The following is a 24,883-nucleotide window of genomic DNA, read 5'->3' as shown; positions in this document are numbered from 1 at the left end:
TGTGACTAAGCCAATATTATTTGGCGTTTGTTATCGTCCACCTAGTCAAAATGATTTTTATGAAGGTCTTGAGCTTGTTTTAAATCAACATAATGCTTTGGCAAAAGAATGTATTATTATCGGGGACTTCAATACTGATGTACACAAAAGATAGGGGTTAATTATAATTCTCTGCAGTCATTATGTAAATTATTTAATTTTACTCAAATTATAAACAATTCTACGAGAGTATGGAATGGTGGAGAAAGTACAATAGATCTCATTCTGGTGTCTGATGAGAAGTATATTTCTCAAAAAGGAGTAATAGAATATGGCATCAGTGATCATTATATCATCTTCTGCACAAGGAAACGTAGTAGATTACAATTTAGTAATCACAAAATAATACGGAGTAGATCATTAAAAAATTATAGCATTGAAGTACTTAAAGAAAAACTTAAAAGAGTTAAATGGAATGACGTTTATAATACCTTAACAGTTGAAGATGCTTGGACACAGTTTAAAGTCTTATTTTGTAAAGTGATGGATAGTATTGCCCCCCTTAGACAAGTAAGAGTTAAGCAAAGATCCAGTCCATGGATGAATCATGAAATAATGGAAGTATTAAGAAGTAGGAATAAAGCGCTTTCTATTTTTAGAAGAACAAAGAAACAAGAGGACTGCAAAAATTTTAAAGCACTTAGAAATTTGGGTCAGAAGACTATAAAGGCGGCAAACAGTAATTTTTTAAAAGAACAAATTCAGATTAATAAGGAAGATCCTAAATCTCTGTGGAAAGCGCTGAATAGGTTCCAATCAGTTGGTAAATCGAAGGTCATAGAATCAAAATTAGGATTAGATATAGATGGTAAGATTGAATTTGATAAAAGTAAAGTTACTAATAAATGTAATCTTTTTTTTTCCTCAATTGCAAAGAGTTTAGTGGATAAGCTTCCTTTGTCTAAGGGATTATATGGAATAGATTTTGTTAAGAGTTTTTATTTAAAAAAGGGAATAGTACCTAACTCTTTTGTTTTTATTAAAGTTACGGTAGATGAAATTACTAAGATGTTAGAAGAACTTCAGGTGTCCAAGTCAACTGGGCTCGATGGTATTCCAGCGAGATTCCTAAGAGATGCTGGTGCTACTATAGCTCCAGTTATTACATTTATTGTGAATCTTTCTTTAGAAAAGGGTATAGTTCCATCGGACATGAAAATAGCCAAAAGCATTCCACTGTATAAGAAAGGTAATAGATATGATCCTGGAAATTATCGGCCGATTTCCATTCTTAGTGTGGCATCAAAAATTTTAGAAAAGATAGTGCATAAACAGATGTATCATTATGTATGTAAGAATGGATTAATTTATGAATTTCAATCAGGTTTTAGAAGATCTTATTCGACTGATACTTCTTTACTTTATTTAACAGATTTTATAAGAAAACAGATTGATGAAGGTAAAATGTGTGGAATGGTACTAATGGATCTTCAAAAAGCTTTCGACACAGTGAACCATACAATATTGCTGGATAAATTAAGTGTCATGGGTTTTTCTAGTATAGCCTGGTTAAACTCATATTTAACTGGGAGAACTCAAAGGGTAGTAATTGATGGGGTACTCTCTGAGGAGACAAATATTGATAATGGAGTTCCTCAGGGAAGTGTCCTAGGTCCCCTTTTATTTCTCTTATACATAAATGACATGCAAGCTGTTTGTGATTGTAATATGTTTTTATATGCGGATGACTCTGCTCTACTGGTTTCTGATAAGGATGTTTCTAAAATTCAAGCAAGATTAGGTGAGGAGCTTTGCAGGGTACGAGATTGGCTCTCTGATAACAAACTTTTATTGCACCTAGGAAAAACTGAATCCATATTATTTGGGACAAGAAGTAAACTGAACAAAGCTCCTAACTTGATTATCTTGGATGTCCGATTTGTCTCGTTTTTGGCTGGTTAAGTTACAGAAATCTCAAAATAAATTGATACGGTTGGTTTTAGGTTTTAATAGTTTTACACACGTTGATGCCTCCCATTTTAGACATCTTAAGTGGTTACCTATAGAAAGTAGAGTTGTGCACTTTAAATTAAAGATGGTACACAAGCTAATTAATAAAAGAGCTCCTTCGTATCTTAATATGTGTATCTCTAGGGTAAGTGAGACACACTGTTATAATACTAGACAGAGTTTAATGGACATTACATTATGTCGCTTTAGAACAATGTATGGTCGAAGGTCTTTTGAATACTCAGGGGCTCAGGAATGGAATAAGCTGCCTCTAGATATAAAGAGTATGTCAAATACGGTTGGTTTTAGCACGAAAGTCAGAAGTTGGTTATTGGATAAGTTGTATTAGTGACTTATTTGTATTAATGTTTGGTGGATGTCTAATTATGATGTATGATGTCTAAGTATGATATATAGTTTGGTAATGTGTATTTTTATTGTAGTGTTGTAAATATACCAGTATGCAGTGCCATGATAATCTGTCTCTAGGAGTGAAGTTGTGCTTTACATCAAGGACCACAATGGAAATAAGTTTTTTTTTTTTTACTTTATTGTGTTATCCTTGACAAATGAGTGTATTTTTCACTACTAATTTGTCTAATAAATCAAATCAAATCAAATCAAATCAAATTCTCAATACCGCAGGAGCCGTCGGGAAATGTTATTATATTATAATCCGATGGTGGGTCACTTAAGGAAGGAAAAAACACTGAACCGTCTAATTCGCAGGGATGTACGCAGGTGGTGTGCAGCATGCAGTGAATGTCAGCTGGTGAATCTTCCAGCCAATCCAAGAGCACCATTGCACCCCTTCCATTGATCGAGGTTCCCTTCGAAAGAATTGGTATGGATCTCATCTGGTGCAGATATTGCACTACACTATCTGCAACATTTCAGCGCAAACTGTTGCGGAGGCACTCTTCAATTATCTCCCGAGTGGGGATTCCAAAAGAAATCCTCACTGATCACTGCGCTCATGTCATGATTAATTCGATTTGGACCAGCATTTACCACCCCCAAATGGATGGCTTGGTCAAATGATTTATGATTTGTAAGTTCATGCATGAAGATGCTCAAAACTGCGGCAAGTGGCTCGAGCCCCTATTATTTGTAGTGCGAGAGGTCCCACAAGCCACTACGAGGTTCTCCCCATTTGAATTATTGTATGGGCATGGACCGTACGGAGTGGTCTATGTCCTATTGGGAGGAGGGACAAACAGCAAAAACAAAATGCAATACATTCTTGATCTGAGAGCAAAACTCCACACACTGGGGCAATTAACACAGGAGAATTTGATTTTTAATTTTAGTTTGGTTAGGCATGGCTTGCTTTTATTCAACACTAGATTTGACAAAGGGATATAGACAGATCCCCTTAACTCCCATGTCCCATGAAAAAACTAAATTTTCGTTCAGCTGACATCAATTTGTGACTGTGGCAGGGCAGAGGGTGGAGCCGGGTCGTACACACCCGGTCCATTATCAGGTTCATCAAGCCTCCGAGAGTGATAAAGGCCGACTGCGGAGGGTTGTGCAGGAGAGAGAGATAGTTTACGGATATGTCCGTCATGTGTGTTTGTGTCTGTTTAAGTTTTATATTAAAACTATTATTTATATTGAAAAGCCGGTTCTCGCCTCCTCCTTTCCATTGACCGCTTTACAGTGACCCTTCAGTTCGGTTTGTCTGGGGTCCCAGCTATGTTTCAGCAACTCATGAACAGAATCCTCTACTCATACGCATGCAGCACCTGAAGGATGTCCTGAGATCTCTGCAGTCAGCGGGGCTCACAGCAAATCCAAGGAAGTGTGCAATTGGGTGGGTGGATTTACGGTATCTGAGCTTCCACTTGGAAAATTGGCAGAAGTGTCCCCAAATTTATAAGACCGCAGTGACTGCGACTTGCCCAAGACCAAAGACCAAAAAGAAGGTGAGACAATTCCTGGGGCTGGCTGGCTATAACCGTTGGTTTGTGTCTAACTATTTGACTGTCACCAGCCCACTGACTAATCTTACTAAAAGGGGAGCGCCAGATCCGGTCCAGTGGGCGTAGTTGTGCCAACAGGCTTTTACTCAGTTGAAAGCTGTACTTTGTGGCGGACCACTTCTACACTCTCCTGATTTCTCTCTCCCTATTGTTTTACAGACTGACGCGTCAGACAGGGGGTTGGGAGCCATGTTGTAGCGGGTAGGCCGGATGAAAAGTGAGAGAAGGTGAAATCCATCTGGCTTACGCTTCATCATTTCAAAGAGAGTCAAAGAATCCGTTACAGACACAATTTTGCCAAATCTTTTACTTTCTGGACCAATATGTAACAACCACTTTTTTTTTGCCATCTAGATTTGACTGCTATTAGTTATTTGTAAAATAATGGTGGCAGAGAATTATAGTCTACCTCGCAATCACTTCTTTGTTATATGCAAGTTTCTTCATTTTGTTAGGAAGAAATGTCCAACATTGTAATCGATGTGCTTCCACCCCAGCCAATCTTACTCATACATTTGGTCATGTTCAATATTGAAAGGATTTTGGACTTTTTAAAATGATGTCAGTCACACTATACATGAATATAGAGCACATCCCACTAATAGCCATACTTTTGGTGTCACAGAATTACCTTGAATTATCTAACAAAAAATAAATGTCCTGTCCTTTGCCTCTTTGATTGCCCATAGACACATACTTTTAGAATGGAAATCTCCAAATCCTCCAGTCCTGGATAATTTACCTAATATTGTTCCTTAAACTGGAAAAAGAGGGAAATTAAACAAAAAAATTATGCAACATGGCAACTCATCCTCTCATATTTTGACCAGTTACCAACATAATCAGAATGCATTCAGACCCCTGACCTTGGTTCGAATGTTTTTAATTTCTCTAATATACCAGCATGTGCAACTCAGAGATATTTCTTGTATATATGTGTGTGCTTCTGTTTTGTTTTCCTTATTCTAGTAATATGTAAAACTGGGCTTGTTTCACAACTGAAAACAGTATTTTTTATTTCCATGCATTGCCCTAATAAAAAAAAAAAACTTTGGGGAAAAATTGTGTAAACAGTATGACAGGATGATTGTAATGATAAATGAATTGCGCAACAAAGTGTGAAGCACTGTAGTTTAATGGGGTATTTACTCTCTTATAAACACTTTTCAAACTCACTTGCTTATTTACTTTTGCCTATTACTGTAACAATGCCCATCAGTGGATCTGCATTCATCACAAGAGAATTCTGTTATTTTTCTCTCTTTTTTCTGTAATGTCATGGACATTTCTACCACATCTGAAGTTATCATTATTTCTGTGGTGGAAATTACATTATATTTTTATTTACTTTGTTTATAAAATTGCAGACACCTTTGGTTTTGCTAAAATTTGTTTTATAACTAGCATTTTATGTATCATAAATTGACAATTAATTAAATAATATTGTTTACATTTTTGCATAATTTGACAAAATTTAACCTTGATTGACAGACAATGAAAATATTCTGTTCACAATTGATCCTTGATTTATCTCTGTTTTCTTCACAAATCACATGTCACATATTTCATCTCAAGAATGCTTTTCACTAACACTGTTGTCTCCTTGGTAAACAAATACACTAAATTTAAAAAAAAACATTTTGAAATTCTTCTGTTTCTGATGGAATTACACCACAATTAAGGGGCAGTCATAATTTGTGGAAAAATTGATATACAGTAAATCATTTTTACACAATAAATATTGAGATGTCTCAAGAAAAAATAATTATGATGGTGGAATGAACTTTCCAGCACCATCCGTGAAGCAGATTCCCTCTTTCTCTTCAAAACGGCTAAAGACACAACTTATTCATGAGCACTTAACCCTCTTAAAAAGAATTGTTTGCACTCTAATCTCTGTCTTTGCTCGTACTCTTCCTATACAGTTGAAAATTTGTAATGCAGAACTTTTCATTTTACTGTATCCTTAAGATGGATCGCTTATGTTGTATCCTTCCTCATTTTGTAAGTCTCTTTGGATATAAGCTTCCGCTAAATTAATAAAATGTAAATATAATGACGCATTCTCAATTTTTTTAGATTGAAATTCTGGGTCTGGAACAGGGATAAATCAAATAAAATGTCTATTTGACCCTCCTATTCTGTTCAAGAAGGGTCACTTACTTTGCTGTTTGCGGACATCTTTGACCAGACACAGTACAGGTGTAAATTATTTTTAAAGAAATCATAAAATTTCTTCTTCCGTGAAATAAAAAAACAATAAAAGTATGCACTTCTTTTGGAATTTTAAGTTTGATCTTATTTAAATATGCATTTCTCCATTCATTTGCATATGCAAATTATAAAATTTATATAAAATCACTTCAGTAAAAACCTAATTTGTGTGTGTACAGTATTTATATATGCTGTGTGTGTGTGTGTGTGTGTGTGTGTGTGTGTGTGTGTGTGTGTGTGTGTGTGTGTGTGTGAGCGTGTATTTATCACTTTGTGGGGACCAAATGTCCCCATAAGGACAGTAAAACCCGAAATGTTTTACCTTGTGGGGACATTTTTTCGGTCCCCATGAGGACAACAGCTTATAAATCATACTAAATTATGTTTTTTGAAAATGTAAAAATGCAGAATGTTTTCTGTGAGGGTTAGGTTTAGGGGTAGGGTTAGGGGATAGAATATAAAGTTTGTACAGTAGAAAAACCATTATGTCTATGGAAAGTCCCCATAAAACATGGAAACACAGCATGTGTGTGTGTGTGTGTGTGTGTGTGTGTGTGTGTGTGTGTGTGTGTGTGTGTGTGTGTGTGTGTGTGTGTGTGTGTGTGTGTGTGCGCTGCTCAGATAAACAAAAATATTTTTATTATATCAGGAAAAATTTTAGATCAGATGTGTCTGAACGGAATAGGAAGGTTAAAAGTCATTTCAAAATAAATGATGGTAACGTTTCCAAAAAAAGTTTCAATCTGATATATATATATATTTTTTTATATATTTTTTTTTTTTTTTTTTTGTATATCTTAAATTAAAATAAAATACATTAAAGAAATCTGTTCAGAAAAATCAACCCCTGGAACACAAATGTCCCTATAGTTGTAGAAACACCCAGTTACTTGTGAGAAACTTTGGTATTCCTCTCTGTACTAAGACGATATTTATTTATATATTTATTAATTGATCTCAAGAGAACTTATCTCAAATGTCCCCACTTTTTGACAGTCACATCATGACTTATGAAATGTGCTCAGCCACTCAGATCAAGGAAGGTACAATCTGCCCCAGCGCATCTGCATAAATATGCTGTTCTCCACACTACACAATTCCTCAAGAGACAAATGGGTTGTGTCGAGTGTATCACAAGTCTCTCAGAGTCACAGAACACTACCGCAATGCATTTGCAACACGTCTGCCCAGCCTAATGTTGCTGCTTCCCGCTGTGACAGAATGGGTGGTAATTAATCTCTGGAGCAAGAACAATGAGACTGCAAATATTGCTCTTGCAGTCAGGGTCAGATCTTTTCTGGTGAAGTTCTAGGGCAGTTTAGGTTAGCTGGGCAAACACCCTGGAGAGCAAGGACTGTGCTCTTTAGAAGACACATTAAAAATTATTAATTTGGGGCCTGGGTAGCCAGCGAGTAAAGACGCAGGCCACCCCTGGAGTCACGAGTTCGAATCCAGGGTGTGCTGAGTGACTCCAGCCTGGTCTCCTAAGCAACCAAATTGGCCCGGTAGCTAGGGAGGGTAGAGTCACATGGGGTAACCTCATCATGGTCGCTCTAATGTGGTTCTCACTCTCGGTGTGCTGCGTGGTGTGTTGTGCATGAAACTCCACGGAGAATAGCGTGAAGCCTCCATACGCGCTATGTCTCCGCGGTATCGTGCTCAACAAGCCACGTGATAAGATGCGCGGATTGACGGTTTCAGACGCGGAGGCAACTGAGATTTGTCCTCCACCACCCGGATTGAGGCGAGTCACTACGGCACCACAAGGACTTAGATCGCATTGGGAATTGGGCATTCCAAACTGGGGAGAAAAGGGGATAAGGAGAATGATTTCATTAATAAAATAGGGGATGAATTAATAAAATAGGGGTTTGGGTTGAATTAATCAAAGGCTATGATGAAACATGACAAAGATGACCAAAGGATTTAGTTAGGACAGGAGAAAGTTTTTTAACATCCAAAAAATTACATCAATCTAACAACACAAAATGATACAAAATACTCTATATCAAACATATAACTGAGGCAGTTATTTGTGAAAATGTACTGTACATCATGGCTAAAGAGCCCTTGGCAAAAGTGACTATACAGGAGGGGCAGTAATTACTTTTTCCACTGTCAAATTAAAAATGCACCCTGCATGGTGTGCGGTAAATGGCAGCACCTGTGAGCTCATGAACAGAACCTGTTGTTTACAAGTTGCCAGCATTGTCTCCTTGACTCACAACGAGCTGCTGTTGTGTGAGAGACATGATCAACAATGACAAAATAAACACATGATCCCATGTTTAAAAAGCACTATGTCTTTTTTTCAATGCTGAAAGCACTTAAAATTTCTTAAAGCTGAAGTGTGTCATTTCTGTGCCACTAACGTCACCAACCGGAATTGCAAACGTAATTAATAATTTCCAATGAGTGTACCATAACCACTGGCAATAAAGCCATTGTTGAGCCAATGATGCTGGTTTGGGCAGGTCAGGATGCTCATACAAACATAGTGCCACAAAGCCACATTGCTTACACTTTTTGGGAAGTCAAAATGGCTTTCTTAGCATTGTATCTGCCTAATAAACTAGGACAGAAGAAAGAAAATAAAAAATGACACACTTCAGCTTTCATTCGTATTCTTTAGTGCAAGTAGTCAATGTATGGACCCATATTATTTCAAGTGTCTTTAACTTCTATGTACTAAAGCATTTGAAACAATGTACTTATTATGTACAAACATGTTGTTGCACTGTACTTACATTTAAAGTATGCATTTAATTACATCTAGTTACAGTTAATGTTACCCCTAAGCCTAAGCCTAACCCTGCCACAACCCCTAAACCTACACCTACCTCAACCTCAGTAGCAGCAAATGTGAATCGTGTGAGAATTTTGCAGAAAAACATGTAGTTACACAATAAGTACAATTTATTGCATGTATTAAATGTTAGTACATAGTAGTTAAAGACACCTAATGTAAAGTGGGACAAATGCAAGATTGTCTGTCAGGTAATTACTCTGGCTATTATTACCGAAGAATCACATTGAGTAAAAATATTTAGCAACACCAAAGTTACACAATAAGTAATGTTTTACCAGTTCAAATGCCCTAATCTTCAAAGAAAACATGTATAAAGCCACACTCAGCAAATACATCATTAACTTAGGGATACTTCCCTCAAAAATGTAAACTTTAATCCATCAGGTTGTAGTAAACCTATATAACTTTTTCCTCGTTTGAACACAATATGAGATGTTAAGGTAGAATTTTAGCCTCAGTCCCAATTCACTTTCATTATATCTTTCCATACAATGAAGGAGAATGGCAACTAAGGTCGTCAATCTGTAAAATTCTGCCTATCGTCCTCTTTTGTGTTCCACAGAAGAAAGTCACACAGGTTTGGAACAACAAGAGGGTGAGCAAATGATGAAAGAATTTTCTTTTCTTTTTTTGTGAACTATCCCTTGGCATCAACAAAAGAGCAAGCCACACTTTACACCTGGCCTGTTGATTTACTATCTTTTACACGGTCAGAGAAAAATGCACAATCTATTCACAAGTTTCTCGATGTTGGACACACTTACAGATGCTGTAGTTTGTTAATTGATGTCACAATACACAAAACACAATAAAACCTGCATGACAAGGACAAACTTGCATAAGCCTTAGAAAACATTTGAATTTCACACTACTGCTTACAAAGAATAACTTTGTCTGTCATTGTCTGCCAAAGAAACAATTCCAGTAATTTGCTGAGTGACCTTAATTTCAAATTCCACCAGCTTACTTAAAAGTGCTGAACCTCCATAGGCCTACATAGCATATATCCATTCTATAATAATGCTGGACTTTGGAAGAAGACAAAACGTTTTCTACGGTATTAAGACCTTTCTAAATTAAGAATTTCTGCTATTCAATTTTATTTTTTAAATCTTTTAATATTTTTTTACATGTAGAAATGTTAATTATATATATATATATATATATATATATATATATATATATATATATATATATATATATATATAATATCGTATATACTTTTTAATTATATTTTATTTGTAATATATTGTAGCTGTCATGTCTATATTTTTATGATACCCATTTTTCAATTATTACTGTATTTCTCTACTACAGTGCTCACTGTTTCTTGTTTAAAGCTATATAATGTGCAAATAATAACTAAATAAATAAATATACATAATATTGTAACACAAATGCTGCTTGTAACCAAAACAGGTGGCCTGCTGTAGTTTACTGTCAGAATGGAACTTCACTGAGTGTACTGTAGCCTAAATGATGCTTCCAGAATTACTGTAACATAAAGTCATAACATCATTCATTCATTCATTAAAAGCCTCGTGCAATAATCTGTGATCCAACCATTATAAACAATATTGACTGCATTCAAACTCGCCTGTGGTGCCCCAAAAAGGCAGTCTAAGTAGGCAGCACACTAGGTTTAGAGACACAACCAAAGTCACACTTACCAGATTCAACACCGTTTCCACGATATCTCTATTGCTGACCTCTCCGACTTGAATGAGACCAGTGAGGACTGCGAATTTCATCTTGATATTCCGAATCGGAACCGACGGGTTTATCACCACCGAGCCGGAGCAAGACATCATCATCATGTCACCTGTTCCGGAGCCCGCGTGCGCGTCGGCGGAGGCTCCATGCTGCCTGTGACCGGGGGGATGTGCTCTGTCGTCCGGCGTGGCCACCGGCTGAATGCTCGCCATATTCAGCGGGTACAGGAGTTTGTCAGCCGCGGTGTCCCTGATTTAAATACAGCGCTGTGTCATCCTGGACAGCAGGTGTTTCAATCAAATCAAGTTAAAGGAAATATCAGAGCCACTTGAATGGGAAAAAACCTCCAATACTGTGTTAAAATCCACCAGCTTTGCTGTATGATGAGTCCGAATGCATGTGGCAAGTTCACAGTATACTATGGTCTGAAGATACTCCGTACACTGTACCGGGCTCTTGCCTGCTTCTCTGATTTGTGTTTAGTGATGTAGTATGTGGGTTTGCATTACCCAGCTGAGTGTACCGATCAAGTGTTTTGCATGACGGGAAAACGCCCTCTATGTTCAGTAGAGTATTAGAGGCTGCAGGCTGCACACTGCACACCCACTCTCTGCACCTACATGGATAGCAGAGAAGGTAAGGATGGATGGATGGACCAAGTGTAACCTAGGAGGAATCATTGTATCTCTTTCTAGATTATAGCAAAACAGTCCATAACTTCTCGCCATTCTCTCCATTTAGATGAATTGTTGTTCTTCTGTGGGACACTAAAGGTATTTTTTATTTTTAAACACCTTGGCAACTCTTTTCCATATAACGAAAGTGAATTAGGACAGAGACTGTCAAGCTCCATAATGACCAAAATGTTGTCAATATTGCAAGTCATCAGCCACCAGACTTAAAAGTGTGGTTCACTTAAAAATAAATTCTTGCATAATTTACTCACCCTCATGCCATCCCAGATATGTATGACTCTCTTTATTTTTTAGAACAATATTTCATCTCTGTAGGTCCTTTCAATGCATGTGAATGGTAGGCAGACATTTAAAGCTCCATAAATCACATAAAGGCAGCGTAAAAGTAATCCAAACGACTCCACTGGTTTGATATACTATATCTTCTGAAGCCATGCAATCACTTTGGGTGAGAAGATCAATATTTCAACCCAGAATCCAGAATGTTAAAGTGAAAGCAGAGATTTATGGTATAAAAAAGGACTTAAATATTGATCAGTTTATTACTCAACCCAACTATCATATACTGTAGCTTCTGAAGATATAGGTTTAGAGTCATAAGGAATACTTTTATGCTGTCTTTGTAAATTTTGGAGCTTCAAAAGTCAGTCATTTCTATTGTAAGGACCTACAGAGCTGAAATATTCTTCTAAAAATCTTCGCTGTGTTCTGCAGAAGAAAGAAAGCATGGTATGGCATGAGGGTGAGTTAGTGATGAGCGAGATTTCATTTTTGGGTTGAGTATCCCTTTACATTTAATTCTGTTCCTCTCATTATCTTGGAGTCTTGAAATATAGAGCACAAGATTACTTTTATGATCTTTTCCTAGTGATGTTTTTGATATTTTACAACATGACAGTCCCAGTCCTCCCACTTTTTGTGTTCCAAAGAAGAAATAATTTAAAATGGGTTTGAAACAACGTGACTAAAATAATGACATCACTTTCATTTTTTTTTTGTGAACTATTCCTTTAATTAATTTTATTTGCTGTCCTTATTACATTATTTTTATAATTTCGCATACTCTAATTTACTGTTTTGACTCACTGTGGCTAGAAGACATTATTCTTTCAGTCTGAAACAATGTAAACTAGTGTTCAATTGAAGAAAGGATCTATTGGGTGGATGTCGTTTGGCTGCCTGCTAAAGACCTGGATAGGATAACTGGGCGTCTACTGTCTGTTTGTATGTGATAGTGTATTTGTGTACATCACTAATGTTCTCAGATGTTTATAAGCCAATGTACATTTTCAAACTTCATTTGGTGTGATCAGTGCATTCCATTATTATACTATACTATTTATTTAAAAGTCAAATGTAATCATCTTTGTATAAACTAGCAAATACTGATTATAACATGCTAATATTTATTGAAACTGAGAATAGAACACATGAAGTTCCAATTTCAATTATTTACCATTTATAAATACTGGCATCTAGTGGCTAAGAGAGGCCTCTCACCTTTTAGCAGTAAACCCCTGGGATGATTTGGCTAAGTAAATGCTTTTGCAAACACAATTGAAGCTACACACGACTATTGACTGATGAAATCCCATTGTGCAAAAAAAAAATGGAACGTTTTCAATTCAGTGTCATTGAAGTATTTGTTATGATTACGATTACAGTATTATTACATTATGACTGATTCTTTACTACTGTATATAATTAAGTAGACAACTAATAATAGGACACTGACAATTAATGAGCAAAAAACAGTAATCAAAAGAATATTAATTCAATTATACATTGTTTAATTAAAAATCATTGTCTCTTAATGTAATCCGGTACTACAAAAGCAGGTCTGAGAAAATCAAACCCAAGTCATATTGTCCATCCTTACAAGCAAGTACAAATTCCATAATATTACACTCATTCTTGGACAAACATTAAAATAGCAACACAAAGAAAGCAAAGTAAACCCAGCTTACTATTGAGTAACATTTTGTACCATTTCAATCACATTGATATCGGTGCAAAATGAGATATCAATACATATAAGCAAAATGTTTGTACTATATGAGCATTTAAATAGATAGATAGATAGATAGATAGATAGATAGATAGATAGATAGATAGATAGATAGATAGATAGATAGATAGATAGATAGATAGATAGATAGATAGATAGATAGATAGATAGATAGAATCTGTACACAAATTGTATGCACTGTAGGTATGTACACACATACAGTACACAAAAATACAAACAAACACATACATGGACATGTGGTGCATGCATGTGCAAATGTAGCTTTATTTATTTTAATTTAATAAAATGCATGCTTCCCAGAAGCACATAAGAGCTTAGGCGTCCTATACATTGTATAAGATCGTATACACTTTAAAAAAGAATACAATAATTAATTATAATACAAATAACAATAGTTAAAATAAGACAATATTAAAAATGGACAAGCTAAAGGTACATTGGTAAGTTGATGACATTCCTGTTTGGGTGTATAATACCCAGGCATGACTCATTGTGCAAAAGTCAAAGGGCTGCAAGTGTTCCTCATAAGGTTTTTAGAGTCACCGAACGTCCTCAAGCACTGCAAAACAGCGAGGCTCAGATTTTTGTTTCGGGACCATCTGTATGGATTGGCTGGAAAGAATTGCGTATACGGGCAGCTTCGGTGGCGCAAAGGTGTCCGTATGCTTTGTTATACCATTCCGGAGTTCTCCCTCTAAAAAAAAACAAAAGTGGAAAAGATGACCACACTGATATAACAGATCAATAGCGGTATGTCTGGTAAAACCACTTACAAAACAGCACTATGTTAGTGACACAATAGATTATGTTACGTACATGCATTAACCTCAAGGAACAAAGCAGCAACAGTCGAAGAATTCAGTACTTTTTGTTTGGACTTGCAAGTCCAAACAAAAATATACTCACTTCAGATCCACTCTGCAGATGTGGGTAAGTCTGGACTTTCCAGATCCACAAGGCTCCAGTAAGTAATTTGACTCCATCACTATTGCTCTGATGCCCCCTACAGGCGGACAGTCCTCATGCTCGATGGACACAGACACCAGAGAACATGTCCCCCGTGGCAGATCCGTCCTCCACGACCTGTAAAATATACGATTGTTCCTTTATACACAAGCACTGTAGAAAACAAAGTAATCTATAAATCTGTCCATTCTTTCTTCAATCTATCCATATTGCTAATTAATCTGTTATCTCAGGGTTTCCACATTTTTTGACCGATGATTTTCCATGACCTTTCCTTTCACTCATGATTACTGTATAGGGATTCTTTTTTAAATAATTTTAAAGAGATTTCTGGCAAAAGTAACTTGCCCTACACAGTACGCCATAAATATTTGGTCAAAATTGAGTTATGATAAACATTGGCTCTCTTAGACCAATGTATATTTCTTTGATGCGATTAAAGTCTGATGTCGCGAGCCATGATAGAAACCACACGCTTTAATGATCTGCTCTGCTGCAGCTTGCTGTATCTGGAGCGTGCGAGGGTCAACCGGGCTTCCCTCAATAACGCGGCACAGACCACAAAACTGATGAGATCCATTTAAATTCTAGTTTGAATTTTCTAGTTTAAAGCAATTTGGAGAAACCAAACCTCTCAAACAGATAGACAGCCCTGATGTATTAAACAACACTGAGGAGAAAAATCAACAGTGTGTTATGCACCAAAATAATGTTTAGTTTTTTTTTTTTCAAATTACACATCATCACTCTTATTAAAATGTCTAATTATTTTTCAATAGTAACAGTAATTTATTACAAGTTATTTTGTTAAAAATGTTATTTTTATATTAAATAAAGACTTCTAGACAAATAATGGACAAAGGTTTCCTCCTGTGTAATATGCTCTGTTTGAATAATGTTTATTAGGAAACAAACAGGATAATAAATATAATGGGCTCATATAAATTAAAAGGCTCACCAACTTTTAAAAGGGGGAAGAGAAAACATCCTGTATCTTGTTGTTGACATCAACAACAAAAATAATGTAACTTAAAACATTTTATTTTCACGCTGGCTTGTGAGCATGATTTACTCTACACGGGCACTAATCTACACTACGGAAGTGATATCTAGCCAATGATATGTGCATTTTAATATTTACTTTGAAAGATTTGACTCATTCTAATGACTTTTTCAGGCCTAAATATCACAACATTAAAATTCCTTGATTTGATCAGGTTTGTCATTATTCTGGGAACCCTGTTATCTACTCCTTTATCCAACCAGTTATCTAAAATGTGTTTGCTGATAAGTAGTTGCTCATCCAATGAACTTTAACTGCTCATTTTTTATCATTTATAAAACAAATATAGAGAGAATCATTTCAGTACCCATGTGAACAGACTCACCTAAGCACCACAAAGTCTCGGCTGGGGTGGGGGGGCATCCAGTTGAGGGCATACTGGAACACTTCCGTCTGTCTGTCCAGGACCTCACACACTTTCCAGTTCATAAGATCCACATCCCACAGGTGGCGCTCCCGCAACACACGATTCAGAACCACCGATGGAGGGGCCTCCACCTCCACCGAGACCCGCCAACGCCGCAGCGGGTTTCCATCACCCACCTGAGGGAAAAGACAGTCAAGACTGTGATGTTCATTCATGTGTTTTAATGCATCATTGACGCATCTGTTGAGTTGCTTTCAAAATTCACTAGGTGGTTTGAATGGGCATGATGCTTCAGACTGCTTATTTCATGGGTTCTCCATTCTTACCTTCTTATATGACAGCTCAGTATTGCCCATGCTCTGGCAGGACACCCAGCCTTTGGCCTTTTCCCGGGCGTCTTTGAGGAGACCCTGTAGTCTGGCCTTCATGAATGTGGGCCAGGAGCCTTTATCTTCCCCCTCTTCCTCTTGATGCTGTTGCTTGCAGAGTTCCTCAATTGTGGGAGCCTGAAGCTCCGCCTCCACATAGGAGTTCCGTGACTGGGTCACCATTTCGTGTGGAATCTGAGGGAAAATAAAACAATTTGTAAGTTGTGTACTGTGCAGTGTTAAATATTAGTTGATGATGAAAACTATGATAGCTCTATGATAAGATAATTTAGATAAAGTAGGTAAAGTGTGTGTATCTCACTTCAAACAGGCGGTTGCATTCTGTGATCATGTGTGCCAGACCCTGAGTGGCAGCCAGGTTTTCATTCAGGTCCTTTTGGTCTGGCCTTCCTGTGGCATACTTTTTCTGCATCTGCATAACTCTGGACACAGATTAGATAATTATTTGATTTGACAGGAGATGTTATCAGGAAATTATACCATTTATTTGTAAAGATGTGTGTTGGTTTTAATATGAACCAACATTGCATCACCAAATAAATAGACAGACAGACAGAAGGACAGATGGACAGACAGAAAGACATATTTTCTATTTTATACCTTGGTGCAAGATTGTCCTTCTTCAGGATGTTGAGATGAAACAGTGAGGGTGCCAGACACACTGCAATGTTCATGGGTGTCATCTGATTTTCCTGTACAGAGGAAGTGACATCACTGAGGAAACAAAGTAGGGTTTGGAGGACCTCCCTGTTCTCATCTGACATCAGCATGATTGCCACCTGCACGGCCTGCAAGCGCTGCTCTTTGGGCACATCTAAAGAGAAAATAATGAGTAAGTGAATAGAGGAAGTCTGTTTTTCTCTTCCTGAATGCATGAGCTGGATGTAGGGGAAGAATATAATACGAGGAGGGAAGGGTTTCTTACATTTTTTTAATGCTTTATTATAAACGAATAATACATACTATTAACTAATAATACATACATAACTGTATCACAAAAAAATATAATAATAATAAAAAAAGAAAATGGACAAGGCAGAAAAAAGTTAAAGTGTACATAACTATCAAGATATTAGAGATCATTATAAGTGCAATGTAAAAAAAAAAAAAATATATATATATATATATATACATGTGAGGGTATATAACCACAACTAAACGTCCACATATCGCAAATGTTTTGGTTTCTTTTCTGTTTGTAGATTTCAAAGACAGATACAAAGACCAAAATAAATGGGAGATCATTTTAGGGTAACTTTTACAAAAAGAGCACTTTAAATCAATAAGACTCCTTATTTTACATGAAATTTCTTTGAACTTTGAATTTTTGTGGCAATGACCAAACTTGAGTCCAATTTATATTATTAAAGAGGTTTCTTACATTGATAAATATGGAGGAAGGTTTCTCCCAGTTTGCTGGTCAGAAGTGGCTCAGGTAGATCCCTGAAGAACTGTTTGACCATGTCGGCCACATCATAAGCAGACTGGTCCTCATAGTTGACATCATCTGGAGAACTTTCATTCATCTGTCGGAGAGCCTGGATACGAGACTTCACCCCAGACTTGCGAAAAAGACCCACCTAGGTATCAGGAGACAATTGAAATTGAAATAACTTAAAGTGGAAGAGAAAAGGCTAATATAATTTATAACATTCCCAGAATGAATTGTTTTAATTTTTTACCATTTCCATAGATTTTTATATGGATCTATAAAGGTTGCATTGCCAAAGAACATTTTCTTGCAGATTCAATATTTTAAAAACTATATATATATATATATATATATATATATATATATATATATATATATATATATATATTTTTTTTTTAGATTGAATAATAACTTTAAAAAATCCCTGATATTTACATATCTGAATGTAATGTTTGTACAGAGATGTAGATCTGAGTAACTAAATATTTAAGAAAGAGAATTGTGTAATGTTTAGGAATATATTTATATTCAAAAAGACTGTAACATTAATCAGAAATCATGATTAAAAATCAGTCTATACAATAACATTTGTCTTTTAACATAACTGATTATGGTACTCTTTTTAGATTTCCTTTTAATTTAATTTATTTTAATTTATGTATTTATTTATTGACACAAAAAGCTATAGTGGATTGTATAAGGTACCTGGTCGAGGCATTGGCTCCTGAGGTATCGCAGAGCCTGCTGTACACCGAGAGGTAGTGGCTGACCAAAGCGCTGTACATTCACAATCAGTGGAACACCAAACACATTCTTATCCATATAGTCTGGAACCTTCATCCTCTTCATAAACTTCGGCACAGACCTGAGACATACAAAACACCAAAGTTCAAAACCAAACTTAACATCATACATCAAAATACAAATAAAATTGCAGTGAAACTTTCAAACTTCTTATTTCAACTGTTTTCACAGTTCTCTTACTGTGAGGCTGCATTAACAATAGTAACCAGTAGAGGGAGAATCCTGTAGCAAACTCATGGGCTAATTAGCAACACAACCACTTGGTGAAAAATCCCATAACCTATTTTAAAACAATCTCATAGGTTGAAGATGATTCTTGACAAGGTTTTTCCATTGGCTCCTTACCAGGTCCACCCGTGTTTGTTGGACATGGAGTACTTCTCCATAATGGCAGTGAGACGGAGCAAGGAAAATTTCTGTAGCAAGCTAAGCTGGGCTGCAGATTGGCTGGTGATCTGGAGAGAGGCAACCGAATGGCTGAGGCGGTTGGAAATCTGGAAGCTGGGCCATCGTAAGCTGAACACAGAGCAGGTAACCATATTAGGAATACAAACCTGAGAAAGAATGAATGGCTGAATCTGACCACAACAACCTAAACAAATTCTGACAGTGAAAAAATATTACATAATGGTTAACTGTGTCATTTTTTTGAAGGTAAGGTACTCAAAAGGTTTTGGTGTACATATACAGTGGGGTTTATAAGTCTATCCACATTTAAAATCTGGTATTCAAAATCTAATTTAAGCATTTTTTAAACTATTAAACAAATATGTAATGATGTAAAAACAATAAGAATTTAAGATTCTGCACTATTTGTATTTCCTTAATCAAATAAGCAAATTTGTGACCTGGCCATGTTAACTCCTTTGCACAAAGGGTCTAATTACCTTGCTTCTATTTAAAATCACACAAGATGCTCTCAGAAACGTACTAAAATCATGCTGGACAACATGTAAAATCAGGTTTTGCACAAACATGTGGAGTTAATGCCAGCTTGTGTGCATGCTGTCATTAAAGCAAAAGGGAGACCAAATAAAAAAATTAATGATGAAATTCATATACATTTTTCATTTCAACATTTCACTCAAATTTTTATGCTGATAATATAATTTGTAATGGAGAGAAACCTGTATTAAGACTTTTTCACCCCAATTTACCTACAGTGTACCTGCTAATTTCAACCAGAGTACCAATGTTGTTTGTACAGTAAGTACAGTGCTGTATGACAGAATGTGTCAATGCAATATCAAACAGCTTTACAACTCAGAATCTTACCGGTTTGGTCTAGTGAGTGAAGCCCCTACGCCAGAATCTCTCCTCTCCCTCATGCCTGTAGATTCCGTTTCATTAAGCGAGACCCCATCCCTGTCTCCGTCACTGGGCGTAGCCTGACCATCCAGCACAGAGTGTCTTTCAAAGTCCAGCATTATCTGACTGGAAGACTGCAAGCCCCCTTTGCTGTCTCTATTCAGATACACTTGGTCTTGCCCTGAACTTTCACTAATGGGCAGTACATTCTTGGACCAATGGTCCACGATCTGCTGAAGCCCATTTACATGCTGTAAAATATCATCCAAATGTGGGAATAGATCTTCCTTTTCCAAGTCTATAAGGTCACCAGTGCTGGCATAGAGGTGCGATCCAGGTACGTTGTCGTAAATGCTGATCCGACTGCCTCGAGAGCAGCACTGGGTGATGGGATGAGGTTCTTTGATGCTGGGTGGACATTGGAAGTCTGAGTCTGTGCTTGCCGATTGCCAGTTGATGGAGATTGCTGTTGAGGGAGAAAGACTCTCTATAGAAAGAGCTTTAGGAAAGGTTCCAGGCTTGTGGTCTTTAGGAATATGTACCAATAGGTCTTCATAGGAGCGAAACTCATTGCGACGGTTCTGCTCAGCTACTCGCTTACCCTGGATGATGCTGGAGAACACGTCCAGGTCTTCCAGGTACATCCCACTGCGCTTGTGATCGGCCCGGTGAACATTGCGTTCCTTGAGGTTTGGAGTACTGACCGCACTCCCACTTGACTGGCTGCTACTTCCTTCACTACTTGACTGAGATGGAAACCCCATCCCAGAGGGCGGCTCTACCAGACTCCCGTCCCCATTGATGATCTCCACACAGTGGAGAGTTTTCTCTGCCTCTGGTTCCTGTTGCAGAACAGGGGCACTTATAATGTGATCCCGGTGTCCTCCACCCCCCATGGCTCCCCGTAACTGCAAAGCCTCCATACGGCCTAAGAACTCCTTAGCTCGCGTCCGGCCTCGCTTGCTGTGCTTTCTGGGCAGCGAGCCATAGCTCGATAGATCTGGAGAGAGATGGGCCACTCCCAGTGATGTGTGGTCGGGCATGGCTACTGAGTCCAAGCAGGTACGGTGGGAGCTGTCTGAGTCTTCCGCGCTGTGTGCACATATGCCGCCACTGCCTCTACTGCACTCACTGTGAATTGAGGAGACTTCTTGTTCGCTCAGATCGGTCAGAACGCTCTCACTGCTGGTTGTTGTCCGCAACGCAGACTGCTCATCTAGGTTTTTATTCTCCACACCCCTCAGGAGGCAGTCGATGTCTTCAAGCCTGGACCAACGGCGACTGCTCCATTCAAACGTCCATTTGTCACTGATGGCAAAGAGATCATCTTCATCTGAGTCTTCACTCTGCAAGTTAAGAAGGGAATACATAAAAAATATGTTTTATTTTATTGTCATACCTCTACCATTTTAAAGTAATGTTCTGGGTTCAATACAAGTTAAGGTTAATCAACAACATATGTGGCAGAATTTTGATATTTTTATTGTCTCACACCTTCTTATATATATATATATATATATATATATATATATATATATATATATATATATGCATTTACAGTAAGGCACTTACAATAGAAGTGCATGAGGCCTGTCCTTAAATGCTAAAATAAATTGAATTTCAAAATGATACACACAAGAAGCAATATGATTTCAGTGTGACAAAATAGCTTACTAACCTTATGAATGTAAAGTTTTATCCACTTACATTGACCAGAGCTATGTTGCCAACAAAGTATTTATATTGGATTTAACTTTACACAAATACAGTTAGTAATCGATTTCTTCACAATAAAGTCATGTTCACACATATAATGTTTATGTCTTGTGGTTATACTTTTGAAACATTGTATAACCGTTTATGAACTGGCCCCATTCACTTCCATTGTATATGTCTTACTGTAACCATGATTTCTAATTTTTTTTAATAAATTAAAGAACGAGTTCAAAAATATATATATATATTTTTTTTTGGTAATCAACATTGTGCCACAAATGCTGTTGATTGAGCTCAGCTTGTATTGAACAAGCAAAACTCCTTTAATATAAAAATAAAAAAAGATCCAAAGTTGTATAATATCCTTTTTTAAAAATCCAGAACCCCCAGGGGTAACAGTTTAGGTCCACTCAGATCCACTTTTCATGTATTCAAAGAGCACATTCCTTCCTCTGTTAAATGATTACATAACCAGTGTAATATAACACACAATACCAGTTTCTACCAAGTATCCTTAGGTGGTACAATAAGAGATACTTTAGGAAAAAAACTGTTATATAAACTTACACAAAAAAACTATGGGAATTCAAATATATCAAGATTATTGGGATAAAAATAGGTAGAATATGTGGCATTTGGCCCACGTTGATATACTGTATAGCTTCTTTAGAGGCATTACAACCTAATTCTAAGTCTAAACCTGTAAGGTTATTTAGAAGCAGCAAAACCTCTATAACATAAACTATACTTAGAACAATGAACATATACAAACATCCCAAAAAATGTAGAAATTATCTACTTACTTTTTTCTTGGGGAGGTTAACGTCAAGTTTCATAGAAGCACACTTGTTTAACGTATTCAATCGCCTGAATGGGAAAGAACAAGATGACACAAATTTAGAAAGTCATTCCACCCTGCCGACTGGCTTCATTTGGCAAGGCATGGATTCTGGTAATGTGGACATGATATCAGCCCAGCCTTCTGGGGCAGTTTCTAATATAATCATGTTATAAGATCTATGTCCCTGCTATCAGAGCTCTGGTTAGCAGCAAACCTAATTAGGCACAATAATTGGCCAATGTCCTGCTCTCTCTCATGGTCGCTTGCTTTTAATTAGTAAAATCTTGCAGGCTGCAGTTGTCATGGTTCTCAATGGCTCTCAAGACCAACTAATATGGTGTTGATTCCAAGCCACTTTTCCAGGTCTAAAAGGACTTTTTCTAAAGAGAGTTTCTTCTTGTTTTTTGTTTTTTTACTCCTATCCACACAAAAAAAAGAGGTTGCTTTTCTTTGATGCCATTTCCAAAACCTCCTGAATAGAAATACTTTATTTTCCACTCTTTTACGTGGTCTGTCAGATATAAAAAATGAAGTTGGGATACAAGTAAAGCAGTTATGAACTTTCTGAGCTTTGGAAAAAAAATGGGTTCAAGTCTTTTTGAATCACAGCCCTGAACAAAAAACAGCTTAAACAAGCCTAAGATGCTTTGCTGGTCTATGCTGGTTTAAGCAGGTTTAGCTGGTCTCCCAGCCTGGCCAAGCTGGTCTTCAGCTGGTTTAGTTGGTCTGCCAGCTGGTCTCCACACTTGAACAGGTGACCAAGTGTCCAAAACCCCTTTAAAAACAGCAAACCTGCCAGCCTTACCATCTGGGAGACCAGCTTGGACCAACTTCTTTTTCCAGAAGGGAAGCTATGTAAGAGTTAGTTTTGATTACAACTTTTCACAACAACTTTGATGCAACAATAGGATAAATAACAGTAAAAGAAACTAGATTTGTATGGTGTTGAATTTTTTTGTGTGAGTGTATGAGTGATGTTTGCCATTGCATAATTTGACAATGCTAGTGTGTTATGGATGGTTGTCAGTGTATTGCTATTTGGTTGTTAAGGTGCTCTGAGTGGTTGCTAGGTGGTTGCTTACTGGCCAAAGTCAAAGCACCAATCCCCAAGTCTCTGTGATACTTCAGAAAAGGCTTGGTTCCCACATTAAGTCTTTGGGATTCCTTTCCTCAACAAGCTGCATGATTTAAAGGTCATTCGTGTGCAGAACAAGCTACTTATCAAAGTTTAAAACTTTGGTTTAGGGGTCTGTTCAAATCATTAACCCTAAGTATGAGCATTAGTAATAGTAGTAATAGTACCTCTCTTCCTGATTCTGGAAGCTGGTGGGAAAGATTTATTGAATGCCACTAAAAACCGTAAAGCGTATGGAACAAATAATGTGGTAAAGATGACAAAACATTGTGTGCCTCAAGCATGCCTGGAAACCAAGAAGCTTTGTGATGTAATAATCATGAGTTTTTATGACTTGTTATATTTTTCGATGGTCTGTCGTTGTGCTGTGAAAGCGAAGCCTTCAGATATAAAACAAGATTCACAGAGCATAACCAAGATGTAATATAGCGAACAGTAAGACGTTGACTGCAGTGAAATCCGAAAATCACGACTAAGCAATTCGCTCACGAAAACAAGGTAATAAAACAGGATGACTATAAATAGTTTTAGTAAGATAAGGCATTATTTAATTATATTTATAATAGAATTATTGTGTTAATTAAAGTGTCATTTGCTACGTTTGGCATAAAAATATCTGCCTGAAATTAGTTAGGCTTCAGTAATTACTTCCATAGATTTTATCATATCAAATGCTAGACTTGTGAACTGATAATTTGGCCCAATGTATGATCATGTGTTAGCAAATTCAAGTGACAAGTCAGATAAAATTTACAGACATAAGCTTTGTCATTAGTGCTTGCATCTTATAAACTCCCCTATGCACTTAGTGGACATGTCATGCTAGAATTGTTTATGGAGTTGTTCATCTCCCAGGGCTGTAGAAAAGTGAGAAGTCAGGGGGTGAGGTTGGAATGTAGGACATTGTTTCCTATACAACAGCAAACAGGTCTGGCATTTCGATGAGTTGCCTAAGGGTTGTTTAGAGTCACAGTAGTGCGAGTTAAGTAAGCCTCCTTTTGCCCCAATGCTCTCCTACCAGGGTAATCTCTAAGGCAACCAAAGTCACTGGAGGGCTCTTTTTATCTTAATTTGGGAACTCAGATTCAGTGTGTGAACAAGAGGAAAAGCTAAACTCATTGTACATTTTGTACTTGATTGTAAGTACTTGAAAACCCAATGGCAATGTAATTTACAACTTTTAATACGACAGTTGTTATTTAATCATGGCATAATTTACTTCTTCATTTTATAAAGATTGACAAATAGGAAACAAGCAGGCATGATGACGTGATACACAATGACAACAATTAAAAAGAGGAACAAATGGTGACTTAGCTGCAGTATGGTAATTTGAACCAATTAAATCCCAAAAATGGCAGGACATTTACAAGTGTCTGCTAGAAATTTTGTGATGAAATATCTCATGTATACCAGTGTACTGACTGT

General features: G+C 37.0%; 2 protein-coding genes across 10 annotated transcripts in view; both read right to left on the bottom strand.

Moving 5' to 3' along the window:
- LOC127629781 (neurobeachin-like) overlaps window positions 1-11,171 on the bottom strand; it is a 351,376-nt gene extending 340,205 nt beyond the window's left edge. For all 4 annotated transcript variants that reach the window (XM_052107020.1, XM_052107021.1, XM_052107023.1 and 1 more), the window contains exon 1: window positions 10,668-11,171. In XM_052107020.1, coding sequence (XP_051962980.1) covers window positions 10,668-10,922 — 255 coding nt within the window. In that variant the 5' untranslated portion in view covers window positions 10,923-11,171. The remainder of the gene's footprint in view (window positions 1-10,667) is intronic.
- A 2,022-nt stretch (window positions 11,172-13,193) lies between these two features.
- LOC127629918 (stAR-related lipid transfer protein 13-like) overlaps window positions 13,194-24,883 on the bottom strand; it is a 132,340-nt gene continuing 120,650 nt past the window's right edge. For all 6 annotated transcript variants that reach the window (XM_052107227.1, XM_052107226.1, XM_052107231.1 and 3 more), the window contains 11 exons: window positions 22,283-22,346; window positions 19,731-21,109; window positions 18,801-18,971; window positions 18,357-18,516; window positions 17,601-17,799; window positions 16,820-17,033; window positions 16,521-16,641; window positions 16,157-16,393; window positions 15,789-16,006; window positions 14,341-14,517; window positions 13,194-14,128 (listed from right to left, as the gene is read on the bottom strand). In XM_052107227.1, the coding sequence (XP_051963187.1) occupies window positions 14,011-14,128; window positions 14,341-14,517; window positions 15,789-16,006; window positions 16,157-16,393; window positions 16,521-16,641; window positions 16,820-17,033; window positions 17,601-17,799; window positions 18,357-18,516; window positions 18,801-18,971; window positions 19,731-21,109; window positions 22,283-22,346 (3,058 nt within the window). In that variant the 3' untranslated portion in view covers window positions 13,194-14,010. The remainder of the gene's footprint in view (window positions 14,129-14,340; window positions 14,518-15,788; window positions 16,007-16,156; window positions 16,394-16,520; window positions 16,642-16,819; window positions 17,034-17,600; window positions 17,800-18,356; window positions 18,517-18,800; window positions 18,972-19,730; window positions 21,110-22,282; window positions 22,347-24,883) is intronic.

This window comes from Xyrauchen texanus, chromosome 36, assembly GCF_025860055.1.
Source record: "Xyrauchen texanus isolate HMW12.3.18 chromosome 36, RBS_HiC_50CHRs, whole genome shotgun sequence".
Taxonomy (NCBI): domain Eukaryota; kingdom Metazoa; phylum Chordata; class Actinopteri; order Cypriniformes; family Catostomidae; genus Xyrauchen; species Xyrauchen texanus.
The sequence above is the reverse complement of the archived record's forward strand: the minus strand, read 5'-3'. Positions and strand labels throughout refer to the sequence as shown.